Source organism: Oncorhynchus mykiss, chromosome 5 (genome assembly GCF_057628025.1).
Source record: "Oncorhynchus mykiss isolate SJ-2025 chromosome 5, ASM5762802v1, whole genome shotgun sequence".
Classification (NCBI taxonomy): Eukaryota; Metazoa; Chordata; class Actinopteri; order Salmoniformes; family Salmonidae; genus Oncorhynchus; species Oncorhynchus mykiss.
In genome coordinates this window covers 26,977,204-26,995,009 of record NC_143026.1, presented here as the reverse complement: position 1 = coordinate 26,995,009, position 17,806 = coordinate 26,977,204, and the positions used below count along the sequence as shown (strand labels likewise).

General features: G+C 42.5%; 1 protein-coding gene across 8 annotated transcripts in view; it reads left to right on the top strand.

Annotated features, from left to right (window-relative positions):
* LOC110523516 (cytospin-A) overlaps positions 1–16,341 on the top strand; it is a 43,981-nt gene extending 27,640 nt beyond the window's left edge. For 4 of the 8 annotated variants that reach the window (XM_090234330.1, XM_090234327.1, XM_090234331.1 and 1 more), the window contains 6 exons: positions 474–554; positions 753–894; positions 6,005–6,107; positions 11,406–11,522; positions 11,624–11,683; positions 12,729–16,341. In XM_090234330.1, coding sequence (XP_090090456.1) covers positions 474–554; positions 753–894; positions 6,005–6,107; positions 11,406–11,522; positions 11,624–11,683; positions 12,729–12,818 — 593 coding nt within the window. In that variant the 3' untranslated portion in view covers positions 12,819–16,341. The remainder of the gene's footprint in view (positions 1–473; positions 555–752; positions 895–6,004; positions 6,108–11,405; positions 11,523–11,623; positions 11,684–12,728) is intronic. The other 4 variants (XM_090234332.1, XM_090234329.1, XM_090234333.1 and 1 more) reach the window with 2 other exon arrangements.
* Positions 16,342–17,806: the final 1,465 nt, after the last annotated feature.

Sequence of the window (17,806 nt, the reverse complement as noted above, 5' to 3'; positions counted from 1 at the left end):
TCAGACAACAGGGCTTTGCCCTAAATGGCATACTATTCCTCCTTTTTATATAGAGCTCTATAGGCCTGGTCAAAAGTAGTGCATTTAATGGAGAATAGGGTGCCATGTTGGATGCAGACAAGGAGTAAAAAGAGAATGCCACAGTGGATTTAGATGCCTGTTCACACACTTCTTAAGAGCCACCGTTGCTAACTCAGCTCACACTCAGTTTTTCCACTTAGCTTGGCACAAAAGCAGCCAACTGTGAGCCTCACAAAGCTCTAGTTTCATATTTAGGAAAAGTCTGTTTGCATTAACGGGTAATCATGTTTTAATGTAATAACTTGGGCTCTGAAGTGTGCTTATTTACTGTCTGGATGATTTTATGGATCGCGGTTATGACTTGCCCCCTGCTTCAACCAACATACTTCCATATTTAGTTAATTTAAGGGTCCATTTAGAGTACTAGGGACTGTGTTCTCCATCCCCAACAGCAGATCACCTGCTCCGGGCCTCACCTGGGACCCCCTCTGCCCTCCAGAGGGTCCCCAACATGGACTCCAAGTCCCTCTCAGGTGTGTGTTTACTATATGCACCTGTCTGATGCTGTATCATACATTTGCGACTGTGTGCTGTGCTCCAAATTACTTTATTGTGGCTTGATAGTGAAAGTAATGTGATTGTGGTGCAGATAACACTGTGGTTAACTACTTCTTCAGTCATCACAGTGACCCATGTTCCAGTAAGTGACCTTTCTCCTGTCTTGTCCCCAGTGTCCCGAAGGTGCAGTGAGGAGCTGAAGAGGGACATGTCTGCCTCAGAGAACACTGCCTCGGCCTCCCTCATCACCTCCTCCCTTTCAGCTGCCTCCTCCCCCACCGCCTCAGTCACCCCCTCCGCAAGGGGACGCTTACGGTATGGACTCCTCTGTCTGTCTGTCTGTCTCGTTCCGTTCCGTCTGTCTGTCTCGTCTGTCTCGTCTGTCTGTCTTGTCTGTCCCGTCCGTCCTATTCTTTAAGCTCACTGTTTGATTAAATAAGACACAAATTAGTCAAGAGAGAGCCAGAGATCAAGATAACCTTGTCCTGACCGCTCCTGCTGGCGTTAGGAGATTCTGCCCTTATTCCCCTGAAGTTCCTGGTAATGGGCTACAAGGGGAGTCGGCAGTCTTTCTCATGTGAAATTCCAATTTATCTTGCAATTTCTACTGATCTGTGTGCCAATTATGGTTTTCATATGCACATTTTGGTGGAACAGTTTCTTTTAATATAGAATGTCTCCATATATCTAAATCATTGTCATGTGGTTAATCAAAATTCTATCCAAATCTAAATGATACAAACCTTTTGCCATTGCCAAGTATGTAAAAATAGCCTACATAAAGCCAACAAATAAAAACATTGCAGCTTGCAGGTAAAAAATATCCTGATTAAAAATAAATGTCCTATAAATCACATTGGCTACACATGGCCTGGCCTGTCTGCAAGCAACTTGTAACATTGTATCAGCTATTAACTTGGGTCCCACCTGAAGGTCACTACCAAACTTGCAACAGCCCTAGTTTGTGTCTCTATCTGTCTGTATCTCTGTCTGTGTCGCTATCAATATCTGTGGATGTCTATCTGTCTGTGTCCCATCTCCCTATGGCTCCTCTGCCCTACAGATGGGTATATCAGTAATTAAGCAAAGTGGCAGATTGATTGTCTAGTCTATCAGAGGGATGTGGGGTGTGAACTAGAAATGCCAGGTAATTCAGGAGAGCATGACTGGAAATCCAATTGACTGCAAACATATATTGAGCGCTGACAACGCACACTGCTCTGAATGGTTGACAGGCCCGACTAAAAGGACTTTCCTCCTTTCACTATCTCCCTCTCGTTCCTCTCTCTCTCTTCCCCTCTTTCTCGATCTATCCCTCTCTCTCTCTCTCTCTTTCTCTCTCTCTCTCTTTCTCTTTCTCTCTCTCTTTCTCTCTGTCTTTTTCTTTCTCTCTGTCTCTTTCTTTCTCTCTCTTTCTTTCTCTCTGTCTCTTTCTTTCTCTCTCTCTTTCTTTCTCTCTGTCTCTTTCTCTCTCTCTTTCTTTCTCTCTTTCTTTCTCTCTCTCTCTCTTTCTTTCTCTCTGTCTCTTTCTTTCTCTCTGTCTCTTTCTTTCTCTCTGTCTCTTTCTCTCTGTCTCTTTCTCTCTCTCTTTCACTCTTTCTCTCTCTCTTTCTCTCTCTCTCTCTCTCTCTCTCTCTCTCTCTCTCTCTCTCTCTCTCTCTCTCTCTCATATTTATTTATTTATATATACACTGCTCAAAAAAAATAAAGGGAACACTTAAACAACACAATGTAACTCCAAGTCAATCACACTTCTGTGAAATCAAACTGTCCACTTAGGAAGCAACACTGATTGACAATAAATTTCACATGCTGTTGTGCAAATGGAATAGACAACAGGTGGAAATTATAGGCAATTAGCAAGACACCCCCAATAAAGGAGTGGTTCTGCAGGTGGTAACCACAGACCACTTCTCAATTCCTATGCTTCCTGGCTGATGTTTTGGTCACTTTTGAATGCTGGCGGTGCTTTCACTCTAGTGGTAGCATGAGACGGAGTCTACAACCCACACAACTGGCTCAGGTAGTGCAGCTCATCCAGGATGGCACATCAATGCGAGATGTGGCAAGAAGGTTTGCTGTGTCTGTCAGCGTAGTGTCCAGAGCATGGAGGCGCTACCAGGAGACAGGCCAGTACATCAAGAGACGTGGAGGAGGCCGTAGGAGGGCAACAACCCAGCAGCAGGACCGCTACCTCCGCCTTTGTGCAAGGAGGAGCACTGCCAGAGCCCTGCAAAATGACCTCCATCAGGCCACAAATGTGCATGTGTCTGCTCAAATGGTCAGAAACAGACTCCATGAGGGTGGTATGAGGGCCCGACGTCCACAGGTGGGGGTTTACAGCCCAACCCCGTGCAGGACGTTTGGCATTTGCCAGAGAACACCAAGATTGGCAAATTCGCCACTGGCACCCTGTGCTCTTCACAGATGAAAGCAGGTTCACACTGAGCACATGTGACAGACGTGACAGTCTGGAGACGCCGTGGAGAACGTTCTGCTGCCTGCAACATCCTCCAGCATGACCGGTTTGGCGGTGGGTCAGTCATGGTGTGGGGTGGCATTTCTTTGGGGGGCCGCACAGCCCTCCATGTGCTCGCCTGAGGTAGCCTGACTGCCATTAGGTACCGAGATGAGATCCTCAGACCCCTTGTGGGACCATTTGCTGGTGCGGTTGGACCTGGGTTCCTCCTAATGCAAGAGTGTGTCAGCAGTTCCTGCAAGAGGATGCTATGGACTGGCCCACCTGTTCCCCAGACCTGGGACATCATGTCTCGCTCCATCCACCAACTTGTTGCACTACAGACTGTCCAGGAGTTGGCGGATGCTTTTGTCCAGGTCTGGGAGGAGATCCCTCAGGAGACCATCCGCCACCTCATCAGGAGCATGCCCAGGCGTTGTAGGGATGTCATACAGGCACGTGGAGGCCACACACACTACTGAGCCTCATTTTGACTTGTTTTAAGGACATTACATCAAAGTTGGATCAGCCTGTAGTGTGGTTTTCCACTTTAATTTTGAGTGTGACTCCAAATCCAGACCTCCATGGGTTGATAAATTTGATTTCCATTGATCATTTTTGTGGGATTTTGTTGTCAGCACATTCAACTATGTAAAGAAAAAAGTATTTAATATGAATATTTTATTCATTCAGATCTAGGATGTGTTATTTTAGTGTTCCCTTTATTTTTTTGAGCAGTGTGTGTGTGTGTATATATATATATATATATACACACACACACACACACACACACACACACACACACACACTACCGTTCAGAAAAGCACTTTTTTTTGTCCATTAAAATAACATCAACTTGATCAGAAATACAGTGTAGACATTGTTAACACTTGGAACCACCCATCCCGGATCTGGGATAATTGTCATCAACTACGCTAAATAGCATAGCGCAACGGTCAAATAATCTTACTAGAAAATATTCATGAAATCACAAGTAAAATATAGTGAACACACAGCTTAGCCTTTTGTTAATCACCCTGTCGTCTCAGATTTTGAAATGATGCTTTACAGCGAAAACAATACAAGCGTTTGTGTAAGTTTATCGATATACTAGAAAAACATTATGTACACCTAGCGGCAGGTAACTTGGTCACGAAAATCAGAAAAGCAATCAAATTAATAGTTTACCTTTGAGCTTCAGATGTTTTCACTCACGAGACTCCCAGTTACACAGAAAATGTTCCTTTTGTTTGATAAAGATTTTTTTTATATCCAAATACCTCCGTTAGTTTAATGCGTTTTATGCCTAGGAATCCACCGAAAATAGCGGTCACGACAACGCAGACAGAAATTCCAAATTATATCCATAATATCGACAGAAACATGGCAAACATTTTTTATAATCAATCCTCAAGGTGTTTTTCAAATATCTATTCGATAATATATCAACCGGGACAGTTGGCTTTTCACTAGGACCGGGAGGAAAAATGTCTACCTCTCTGTTTTGCGCAAAAAATCACACTGAGAGCCAACAACTGACCACTTACGCAATGTGGATGTTTACGCTCATTCTTCAAAACAAAGGCCTGAAACTACGTCTAAAGGCTGTAGACACCTTAGGGAAGCCACAGAAAAAGGAATCTGGTTGATATCCCTTTCAATGGGCAATAGGGATGCATAGAAAGACAGGGGTTTCAAAATAAGAGTCACTTCCTGATTGGATTTTTCTCAGGATTTCGCCTGCAATATCAGTTCTGTTATACTCACAGACAATATTTTTACAGTTTTGGAAACTTTAGAGTGTTTTCTATCCTAAGCTGTCAATTATATGCATATTCTAGCATCTTGTCCTGAGAAATAGGCAGTTTACTTTGGGAACGTTATTTTTCCAAAAATAAAAAGAGTGCCCCCTAGCTTCAAGAGGTTTGTTGTAAAATACTATTGTAGCTGGAAACGGCTGATTTTTAATGGAATATCTACATCGGCGAACAGAGGCCCATTCAGCTACCATCAGTCCTGTGTTCCAATGGCACGTTGTTGGCTAATCAAAGTTTATAATTTTAAAAGGCTAACTGATCATTAGAAAACCATTTTTCAATTATGTTAGCACAGCTGAAACTGTTGTCCTGATTAAAGAAGCAATATAACTGGCCTTTAGACTTGTTGGGTATGTGGAGCATCAGCATTTGTGGGTTCGATTACAGGCTCAAAATGGCCAGAAACAAAACTTTATTCTGAAACTCGTCAGTGTGTTCTTGTTCTGAGAAATGAAAGCTATTGCATGCAAGAAACTGAAGATCTGGTACAACGCTGTGTACTACTCCCTTCCCAGAACAGCACAAACTGGCCCTAACCAGAATAGAAAGAGTGGGAGGCCCGGTGCACAACTGAACAAGAGGACAAGTACATTAGTGTCAAGTTTGAGAAACAGACGCCTCATAAGTCCTCAACTGGCAGCTTCATTAAATAGTACCCGCAAAACACTAGTCCCAATGTCAACAGTGAAGAGGCGACTCCAGGATGCTGGCCTTCTAGGCAGCTTAGTTTCTCAAACTAGACACTAATGTATTTGTCCTCTTGCTCAGTTGTACACCGGAGCTTCCCACTCCCTTTTTCTATTCTGGTTAGAGCCTGTTTGCGCTGAATTATGGAATTATTATTTTGTCCACAGCTTGACTTGCTAGTCGGTGAATGTAGGGGATGAAAAAAACACATTGTATTTTTGAGGTTTTCAATGTCACGCTGATGTGTTGTAGATTTTCCTCTTCCGAAAGGTGCACTGAGGCAGTTTGTCAGACACAGATATAGCCTAGTGCTGGACTGAAAAGCAAGCTTAATGGAGAATCTCCTTTGAGAATCCTTTTTAGTCCAAGATCAGGCTAAATATGTGTCTGTAAAACCGCCCCTATGTGTCTGCTTTATTCTTTTTGTTCCTGTGTTCTTTCTTGTCCTTCTGTGTGTCCATAGGGAGGAGAGAAAATACGCCCTGTCTGCACTGGCCAGGGAGTACGGGGGATCCAAGAGGAACGCCCTGCTGAAGTGGTGCCAGAAGAAGACTGAAGGATACCTGGTAATAACCAACAGGGTGGGAAAAGGGTGGAGGGTACAGGCTGGCGGTAAGACACACACGTGCATGCACACACCAACTTAGGCGACTTACTTACTCCATCCCATTGGACAATGTTTGGTTTCTCAACAGGTTTGGATGCAGGAAAGAATATCAGATCATAACCGTTACTGTTTTGATCAGTAACGCCTTATGCTCTCTATGGAATAGCTGCAAAAACAGATGGTAAACACTGTGTTTCCTTCCTGTTCGTTTCCAATCAGATCCCCTTCCTTCTCCTTCCAGGCTTTTAAGATGTTTACTCACCAGGCAGCATTAAGGATGCCCTGTGTAGTTACCATGGTAGCAGTTAGGCTTTGCCCTCTCCAGGAAGTGTGACAGACTTCGCCCTAATCCCGGCCTCTCTTCTGCCAACTTGACCTCTCCTCTCGCTGAAACTCTGACGCTATGGGCAAGGGCCTGCACGTTGGCACAGATGGGCATTGTGGGGAACTGTGTAGGGTAAAAAAAAAATAGAGGATTATAGTCTCTGTTGTAGCACAAGCGTTCTTAGCCGTTCAGTTTGGGAAACAGAAAGACAAGGCCTTTAATACTATGTTAAATAGCCTCTCTGCTTTTTCGTATTTTCTGTTGGTTTCTGGCAGGGGCAGTCCCCTGTCTCCCCTGTCGTAAATGTTCTCTGTCTCTCTCTCTGTCTCTGTCTCTTACCGCTTTTTGTCATTGTTTTCAGGAGTACTGTAGTTAATGTGTTCATTTCCATGTGCTCTGGTGCTGCTAGGAGCCATGCTCACTGTAAACACTGCTACCAGCCATGCCTCTCCTACTGTAGCTCAGCCCTGTTTTCCCACAGATTGTACCTTAATGTTCTCTGCTGAGCTCGTCCTGTTGCTTTTACTCTCCAGCTCTATCCATCGGTGGTTCATATATTTTTCTGCCAACACTGGTAAAGCAAGGGGATGCAGAGAGAATACTTACCTTCAACCTAGCACATATGTATGTGTTCCTTGTTGCTACGTTTGTTTGCATTTTAACAGTCCTTTCTCAAAAGTTTCATTGTGTAAAAAGGTTCTGAGGAAAAGATGCACTTTTAATAACCCGTGTAGTCACTAACTATGGTGAGCCAGAGTTTCTTTGTGGAAAAAGATTCTGAGGAAAATATGCACTTTTAATAACCCGTGTAGTCACTAACTATGGTGAGCCAGGGTTTCTTTGTGGAAAAAGATTCTGAGGAAAATATGCACTTTTAATAACCCGTGTAGTCACTAACTATGGTGAGCCAGAGTTTCTTTGTGGAAAAAGATTCTGAGGAAAAGATGCACTTTAATAACCTGTGTAGTCACTAACTATGGTGAGCCAGAGTTTCTTTGTGGAAAAAGATTCTGAGGAAAAGATGCACTTTAATAACCCGTGTAGTCACTAACTATGGTGAGCCAGAGTTTCTTTGTGGAAAAAGATTCTGAGGAAAAGATGCACTTTAATAACCCGTGTAGTCACTAACTATGGTGAGCCAGGGTTTCTTTGCCCGCAGCATGTGTAGTCCTGGTTAACACCAATGACACAGGTGCTGTGATCCTGGAGAGACAGTGAATTGGGGTCCCACAGAGAGCAATGACATCTCTTGGAGGAGCCCACAGGCACTCTCCCCTCTTCCCTGCTCCACACTGCAGTGTTCCTTGTGTAATGGCGCCCTAGTGTCTGGACCATTTCCTTCTGCCCATGTCCCCTGACTCTCGGCTTCTCTGATAATTGACACAGGTCCCCTGTGACCCTTAGTAGAGAGTTGAGGACTGCCTCGCTGTAGACAGGGACTGCGTCCCAAATGGCATCCTATTCCCTATATAGTGCCCTAGGGGGTGAGAAGGTTGGGATGGGGTTACTGAGTTTCCATTGTCTCTGGTAGAGGAAGCTGTCATCTAACATTCCTACAGTGCATTCAGAAAGTATTCAGAGTCTAATAGGCTGACCACACACGAGCGTTGCGAAATACATTTAGAAATCTATGTTGTTCAATTATTGCAGCCACACTGCTCGCGCACGTCAACGAGCGTCTGCGTTGCCAAGGGCTAAAATAAAACTCCTTTCTATTTCTGGCGCAGATCGCGCTGCAAGTCCTGCCTCTCCCATCTCCTCATTGGTTTATTGAAGCAGGTACCCACGTTCCATCTCCTCATTGGTTATACCCACGTGGGTGACTGAAAGACGAACTGTGTTGCCGGTCGGTGTAGTAATACTATGAAAGTTTAGATGCCAATCACCATATAAGTTCAAAGATGAAAAAGCCTGGAAGGAGGAGAGATGACTAGAAACGATTTGGTTGACCGTTTTATGTATGGATTAATTGTCGGAGTAGAGGACCTTGTGCATTTCATGTAAAATAACTCGATGTTTAAATCCCAGGACAAATTAGCTAGCAACAGCAAGCTAGCTAAATAGGACAAATTAGCTAGCAAGTGCAAGCTAACTAGCTAAATTGCTATAAATGTTTAATGCTTTTCGACCTGTTCCCAAATTAATGCAAGTTTGTTTTGATATTTTAACCTGCGTGTCATGATCGCGTTTGGTGTGGGGGGACAAAATAAATGTATGCATGATGGTGCGCACACGCGCAGACGGTTTGGTGGATTGCTGCAGAGATAGTTGTCTTCTGGAAGGTTCTCCTATCTCCACAGAGGAACTCTGGAGGTCTGTCAGAGTGACCATCTGGTTCTTGGTCACCTCCCTGACCAAGGCCTTTCTCCCCTGATTGCTCAGTTTGGCTGGGCGGCCAGCTCTAGGAAGAGTCTTGGTGGTTCCAAACGTCCATTTAAGAATAATGGAAGCCATTGTGATCTTGGGGACCTTCAATGTTGCAGAAATGTTTTGGTACGCTTCCCCAGATCTGTGCCTTGACACAATCCTGTCTCGGAGGTCTTACGGACAATTCCTTCGACCTCATGGCTTGTTTTTTGCTCTGACATGCACTATCAACTTGGACATTATAGAGACAGGCGTGTGCCTTTCCAAATCATGTCCAATCAATTGAATTTACCACAGGAGGACTCCAAGTTGTAGAAACATCTCAAGTATGATCAATGGAAACAGGATGCACCTGAGCTCAATTTTGAGTATCATAGTAAGGGGTCTGAATATTTATGTATTTCTTGTTTAAATTTGTAGTAAATTTTCAAATAATTTCTAAACCTGTTTTTGCATTGTCATTATGAGGTATTGTGTGTAGATCAATGAGGATTTGTTTTATTTACTCCATTTTAGAATAAGGCTGTAACGTAACACAAAGCAGAGAAAGTCAAGGGGTCTGAATACTTTCCAAATACACTGTAGTGGGCTGACTACAAAGCCATTTATAGTCATGGGACAAGAATAAGTCTCTTTCCACAGCACTTTCTAGAGAGACACACACACATAGTGTTTGGGCGCACGTGAGGTGTGCATGTGTGTGTGCATCCCAATTGAAGGGCATCCATCCGTGTGGCACATTAAAAAGGTTAAGCCAACCGAACATGAATCCCCCCTACCTACCGTACCTGGTCATAACAACAGGGCTATAAAGTCCCAGACACACACACACACACACACAGTCGGCCCTAAATAGCTTCCCGTTGTATATTATGTGGGTTAGAGAGGGGAGCCGTGGGATGCAAGTCGATGGAGATAAACTTGTCCGCTAAGCAAACACATAGTGATAAAGTAGTGAAGCTAATACAATGGACTCTTTGATCATCTCTCACTTGAGTGCAAGTCAGTGTGAAGAAACACTAGTGTGCTAAAACTAGTACGTTCTTACACTTCCTTTGAAAGACCACAGTTTGCATCATCTACTGTTGACAGCTGTTGGGGAGGACATGGTGAAACACAAGAATGGCCTCGGGCTCAGTGTTTCCTCTGCAGTCTTCTGTGGCGCTGCGCCGTGGCTAAATCCTATAATATAGTTGAGCTGACAGCCGCACTGTTTCACTATGCTTTTATTCATCTAGAAAGAGGGCAATATTTTATTAATGTAGTAGTGTTTTCCGCTAGAAAGCTATGACCTTTGGCTTTCAGCTGGAATTGTTTATTTATTTTGGAGAAAAACACTTTCCAACCCATACGATCTAGTACTCAATAAGAGTATAATAATACATATACAAATATGATGGTATGATAAAACAAAAATTGTGCATGAATAAGCCTTTTTATTCTTTATATATATAAATAATCTGTTTTAGGAACATCTACTCCAAATATTTCACCCTCTTTATTACTTTACCAATGACATTAGTGATGTTCAGAAATGTAACAGATTTTGACTGTCTCAATCAACATTTGGGCCACTGTGACTGCATCCGACATAAAACATCATGAATAAAAAAACAGACAACCCCTTAGTAGAATAGTTTGTCTATTTCCTAGCTGGCTTGTTGTTGTGTGTTCTACGCAAGATACATATTCCTCAAGGTGTATTCAAGTTGCGAGTGCTATAGGGAAGGAAACATGCTTTCCGACCTGCAGTCAATAAACATCTATTCTTAATCGCATCACGGGACAGAAGACGTTTTAATGGCCATCGTTAGAAAGAGGAATCTCAGCTTTCCACTTCTAAATATGCTCAAACTTCACAATTTAGCAGCATCGTGGTTAAGCATGTTATACCGCTCCGCAATTCGCCATGACTGCGAAGGGGAGGGTGAGGCTAAATGTAACAGGTCAATTATAGGGTAACTTGGGGGGTAAAATGTCACTCTACCTCCAATCTTTTCTTTGGAAATTGTGATGAGACCGATGCATATTTTGAGTTGAGCAAGAGTAGTGGCAACCAGGGAAAGTGTTGGAGGGGAAAATGGTGACATGAAGGGGTAACTCAATATTAGGAAAGTGTTCCTAATGTTTGGAATTCTGTGCATATTCACTGTTTTGGGACAAAATGTATCAATTTGATGCTAACTAGTTAAAATATCATATTTGGGATCTACCTAATGATTAGCCCGATAGGGTAAATGCAGGTGGGCAACCCAATGCTTCAGCCTATTTATTTATAGCCACTATGCTGCATCAGTTGGGCTACAGGTGACAATGCTTTTTGCTAATAGCATACCTGATAATATGGACCGTGCATAGGCTATATTCATGCCATGGTCCAACATGTTAAAATCATTTTACCAATATGTTGTTGGACACATTTCTGGAGTTGGAAATTCTATTTTAGATGGAGTCAGCAAAATAACCTCTTCTCCAACTGCTACACATTCTGTAGAGGAAACACTGCTAGGGCTGCTATTAGAGGGCCTTTAGTGTTATGCTCTTTCTCTCCTCTCCTCTCTCCAGAACATTGATATCACCAACTTCAGCAGCAGCTGGAACGACGGGCTGGCTTTCTGTGCTGTTCTCCACACCTACCTGCCTGCCCACATTCCCTACCTGGAGCTCTCCAGCCAGGACAAGGTGAGATGGACCCCCTCAGTCCACTGACCAGAAGGTTCTTAGTGTGGAAATGATATACATGTAGTTCGTTCATCAAATGTATTTTCTCCCTTTTCCTTCAGAAGCGAAATTTCACACTGGCTTTCCAGGCCGCTGAAAGTGTCGGGATCAAGTCCTCATTGGTTGGTGTCCGAGCTAAAATGAACTGATATTTGACTACCACTCAAAAGTGTAGAATGAAATGACCAAGATGCTTTATATGGCTGGAGGGGTGAGAGACATGTTCCCATATCCCTTCCTCCCCTTTGTAAGGCTTGACTAGAAAGACTAGGCAACAGAAAGACAGGGCTGATTATATAGTTCAGCAGCAATGCACACCAACAGTACATAGATTGGCTGTCTGTAGCCCATAAAAGACGATGTGCTCATGGCAAGCAGCTACAGCTGACTTAAGAGCAGTGTCACACCAAGGCCATTTGACTTCATTTCATTTGACTTAATAAGAGACAGTCTGGGTTTCATTTGTGGGTGATCCAGTCCAGAGTGCCGATGGAGGGGGAGGAGATTTACTATTGAAACAGACACATTCACTCTGCGTCTTGCCTCTTGTCAATTTTACAACCCGTTAGATACTGAATTATAATGTAGTTTTTTTTACAACCAAATCTATATTTGTGATGTAAATGGCATGTTACAGAAGGGTCCTGGCACATTTTTGAGAAACTTAACCTAACCCGTGATTCAGTACAGGGGCTCTGAATAAACATGAACAAATAATCCAAAACCACCAAAATACCTCCTTTCAGAAACAGAAAAGCTCTCAGTATAGTGATGCGGGTGTTTAGATGTTGTACACCAAATTCCGAACATTATCCACAACATTATATTCCATTTTGTTTTGACTTGAGCGATACATCTCCGTCCATTCTAGCATGGAGAATAGAACAGTTGGATAGGCTCGAGTCGCACATATGGAATATAACATTGCGGATGAAGTTTGGAATGACACAATTCTCCTTTAAGAAGATGCAGTAACACCTCTCAACCTTTCTCTGGTGGAAGGTATTGTGATGTGTTACTCCTAGGTCAGAACTGTATTCCTCACGATCTCTCACTGACACTATTCTAAACACACAATTTGCAGCGAAAGAAAGTATGCAGTGTGATGTGCATTTTGTACTGCAATACATCTAACATGTCTCTCTTTTGTCTGTCTTTCTCTCTCAGGACATTGGAGAGATGGTGCACACAGAGAGGCCTGACTGGCAGAGTGTGATGACCTACGTCACTGCCATCTACAAGTACTTTGAGACGTGACCCATCTTCAAGCCTGAACACCTCGCTTGCCCACACACACACACACACACGTCCAGCCAGGGATGTCATCGCAACACTGGACAACCTTAGAGCAACATCAGCCAATGCTACCTGCGGAGACGTCTGGGACCCTGAGTTCTATGTTAAGCTGCATAGCTTACCTAACTCAGCCAATGCTACCTGCGGAGACGTCTGGGACCCTGAGTTCTATGTTAAGCTGCATAGCTTACCTAACTCAGCCAATGCTACCTGCGGAGACGTCTGGGACCCTGAGTTCTATGTTAAGCTGCATAGCTTACCTAACTCAGCCAATGCTACCTGCGAAGACGTCTGGGACCCTGAGTTCTATGTTAAGCTGCATAGCTTACCTAACTCGGCCAATATATTCCATGTTTACACTGCAATTTTCTACAAACTCTTGGCTTGGGATGCTCATGTGGCTTCTCAGTTTGATTGAATTCTTCAGACTAGGCTGTGGATAGACTGAGGCCATGGGTATTAGACAATGTGTTGAACTGTCCTTCAACTTTCCCTGGGTCAGTGACTTCCTGTATACTCAAGTCTTCTGGCCTCTTGACCCCAGTCCTATGTGACCTCTGTGCTGCAGTAGCCTACACCATCATTACCTCCAATGTTACACTGTAGTTCATGTTTAGCTAGCTGAAAAAATAATGTGTGTATGGTTTTGGATTTGGAATACTGCCAAGAACAGGATTGCCTTTTTTAAATGCCTTTGGCTTTGTCCATTTTGTCACTAAGCTCCATGTCTTGAGGGTAAGGGTGATTTACCTGACTGACAGAGGGTCCAGCCTAACTATAGGTGTTCTAACTAGGCTGTTCTAGCCCAATGCTTTGCTGTGATATTTATTCCAAAGAGATAATAACTTCATACGAATCAATGCCATGTTTGTCTCTTGTTTTTGCCAATTATGACAATGAGCATTGACCCGTTAGGAATATTAATAATACATAGGACTTCTAGTGCTTTTTGAAGGACCCGAAGTCAGAGTTCAATCGCATTGACGTCTTTTACGCCATTTATTATTTCTCAGTCCGTTGTGTCCAAACTCGGTAAGCGTGATGGTTGGCCACCACGGCCAGTCTCTAGTTTTACAGTGAGGTCCCTGTAGCACACCCATTCATAAATAGGCTGAACAACACAGGGAGCTGACCTGATAAGCTAACAGTATGGGCATTAAGGTAAAACCACCACTTACTGTTCAGCAAATCCTCCCTGGTTTCAAAGCACAACGGGATGTGAGGCTCTTACTTAAATGGAATGCGTTTAAACCTTCATCAATGCCATAAAAACCACAACGTTTCAAAGCCATTGGGTGTACTACGCACAGTAAAGCCCCTTCCTCCAGCACAGGAAATCATATTAGCGATGAATGTTCCCACACATGGGAAAAGCTTACAATCGTCATTTGAAGTAGTTGAATAAGTATGTATGAGAACTTATGAGTTGTGTTTTTGGTACATTGGAATATTTTCCTTATACTGAGATACCATTGGAATATTTCATAACATTTTGCTGTTGCTCATAAAGGCATCTGATAAGGTTTCCACAGCTAAGATGAGCTACAGTCATTTAAATTGTACTAGTCATTGCCAGGAATCAAGGCTAATAGACAGTGTATAAAACATTAGGAACACCTTCCCTCGGAATAGCCTCAATTCGTCGGGGCATGGACTCTTCCATGTTACAATGCTTCCCACAATGGAGCCCACAGTTGTGTCAAGTTATACACACGGGAAACTGTTGAGCATGAAAAATCCAGCAGTGTTGCAGTTCTTGACACAAAACAGTACAGTGTGCCTGGCACCTACTACCATACCCTGTTCAAAGGCAGTCAAATATTTTGTCTTGCCCATTCACCCTCTGAATGGCACACACACAATCCATGTCTTAATTGTGTCGAGGCTTAAAACTATTTTAACCCGTCTCCCCTTCCTCCACACTGATTGAGGTGGATTTAACAGGTGACATCAATAAGGGATCATAGCTTTCCCCTGGATCCACCTGATCAGTCTATGTCATGGAAAGAGCAGGGGTTCTTAATGTTTTGTCCACTCAGTGTAAAGTAAACCTTCCAGTTAGGGTAAGTTGGTGTAACACCCACCCTGCCTGTACATCTTACAGGAACCACTTCATGTCACAATCTTTCCCCAACACTTTCCCTGGTTGCCACTGTTTCTCAACAAAAAAAGTTATATCTGTCTCATCACAGAGTGATTCTGAGGTAGGGTGACGTTTTACCCCCCAAGTTACCCGACAATTGATCTGTTCCATTTTGTCTCACACTCCCCTATGTACTCGTGGTGAATTGCGGAGCGGTGTAACTACTTACACGGAACACTATGGTCATGATTTTGTTAGGACACTGGTCATGTTTTGGTTAAGTTGGTGTTTTGGTTTCTACAGTTCCTGGTTTGCACCTTGTCATACGTTATCTGATGAAATGGACTCGTTCATAAATAAGAGAATTGGGCTACATTATAAAGGTCACTGATGTCTCGCTGTAATATGAATTGGATCAAAAGTAGACTGAGCATAGCTAGAGCTTGTTATGTACTGTATGGGAACACTTCTCAAAGTAAAGAGTTGCCAGTCCGTCCTAGCTAACAGTAGGCAGGATGCCAATGTATTCTTATTTCCTTCTTTCCTTTTATAGCTCCATTCTGTTTAGTCAATGATTTAAAGACATGCTCTGGTACTTTTGTGACTTTTGTGACTAATCCCGCTTTGGGCTGGATGTGTCAGTGTAGGTCATACATAATATATGAGCTGAATTACTCTCTTACCTCAATTAGCCACGAAATCCGTCGTTTGAAAGTGACTTATTTCTAAAAGCTGTGCTGTCATCCCCCCCCTACATTTTCTCCCATGTGGGCCAGCACCCTAACAATTCAGGTTCCAGCCAATGAGATTCAGCCCCTTGCCATTTCAAATGATAGCTAGCAAGAATCACACAGCAGAGCGAGAACGAGAGAAATGACGTGGTGCACAATCTGCCGACGTGATGTAGTAAGCAGTTTTCGGGGACCACTTTTGGCTCGTGGGTGCTACTTTTAGAACTACTGGCTAAAAAGTACCGGAGAATCCCTTTAAGGTACCTGGGCTCATTCGACCATGGTTGAGCCTCCAACTACTCGTGTCAGAGGACCATTGAGTTAAAAGCATTCCCAAGTACAAACTGGGTTGACTTGTCCTCAATGTAAAGTTAACAAACAAAAGTTACTTGGCCGTTTTAACTTATTACGAAATTTTAAAAGTATTTTATGTTTTTTGAATGAGGTGAAAAGCATATTCAAAGAAAATGTAATGATTTTTTTTTTTTATTCACTTTTGTGTGCGTTTGTGTGGAATCTTGTATCTTGATGCAATATACATGACTGCAGTTGAATTCACTGAATAACTTAAATAATATTTTCTTATTGTTCTTTTTTTAGACATCTGTAATCTATTATTGATTCCGTTTTTTAATTCCCCATTGCTAATAAACTGTCACGCTGAAAGTTACATGCCTTACAGGCTTATTTGTATTTATAAAAAATGTAAGCTAGAATTAAGTTCTTGGCCACTTGAATACTTCTCTTTCAGACTACAAAGTAGAACGTTTGCTTTGCTCCAATGCAGATTAAAGCACTAGTTCTAATGCCACATCCTATATCCACATACCCACATGGGTTGTTTGTGTGGGCTAAACCCTACACTTTCCTCATCCGCCTTGCAAGGAAATGGTTTGTAGTAAGTGTTGCTGCCTGTAAGGTTGCTGTCAACACTCTTGTAACAAGATTGTAGTCATCTTGGTACACAAGTTGACAATTATTTTACTGTCTTTCTCTTTCATGTTATTCAATTGTTGCCATGCACCTGCAGCAAAGATATAGCTCAGATGTGCGAGTGCCTTTTGAATCACTGTCTATGGTATAATTAGCTGATTAGCATTTCATTTGGGGGGGGTAAATACAGGTGAATATATTGATAAAGTCATATTGTCTGAGAGAGATTTACATGGTTATCAAAATGTCACGCCAGGATAAACCTACACGAAATACAGCCCTTATTTTAAGTACTTTTTCAAATCCCCTATGGGGAAAAATGAATGGTGGAAAAACAATTGGAACCATTTCCCTGTTTGACCGCTAGGTTTTATGGGTATTATGTCACCCCCACTGTAATCTCCTCATCATTGAAACTGATCCTGGTCACTTTAATAGAAGACACACATCTGAGCTACCTCAACTCTGTTTTCAATTTTTTTGACACCTTTTACATTTATTTTACCTTTATTTAACTAGGCAAGTCAATTAAGAACAAATTCTTATTTTCAATGCCGGCCTAGTGGGTTAACTGCCTTGTTCAGGGGCAGAACAACGCAACCTTTCCGTTGCAAGTCTAACGCTCTAACCACTAGGCTACCTGCCTGTTGATTGGCTCATTGAAGGTGTCTCTCCCCAGCAATCACATAAAGTTCTGAGAACCATATGTTTCTTAAAGCTTGGTGAGTGTGTTTGTCATATAGTTATTTTGCATACAACTTTCTGGGAATGGTGCAGGATAGTTGATTGGCTTTGGAAAATTCTCAGCACATTTAAGGAACTTGACAAAAAAATAATATTTTTATTATTTTAACAGAACGTTTCCTAAAAGTTCAAACATGGTTAAATGTAATTTAAATGTTGGTGATGTTTTAGGAATGTTCTCTCATTGGTTTGACATTGGGAATGTTCTCAAATAGTTCAGAGAATCTTAAGAAACAACATTCTGTGGGAATTTCAGTACTTAAGCATAATGTTTCCTACAGGTTTCCGTTGGTTCTACTTAGTCATGTTCTCAAATTGTTCCGAGAACGTTAAGATAACGTTTAGAGAATGTTATCTAAAAACAAATATATTTGGTTTTCAGCATCAACAAAATGCTCTAAGGAAATTAATTTATATCTGTCCTGTCAGTGTTTGGAGTTTTTTTTCAAAGTTAACCA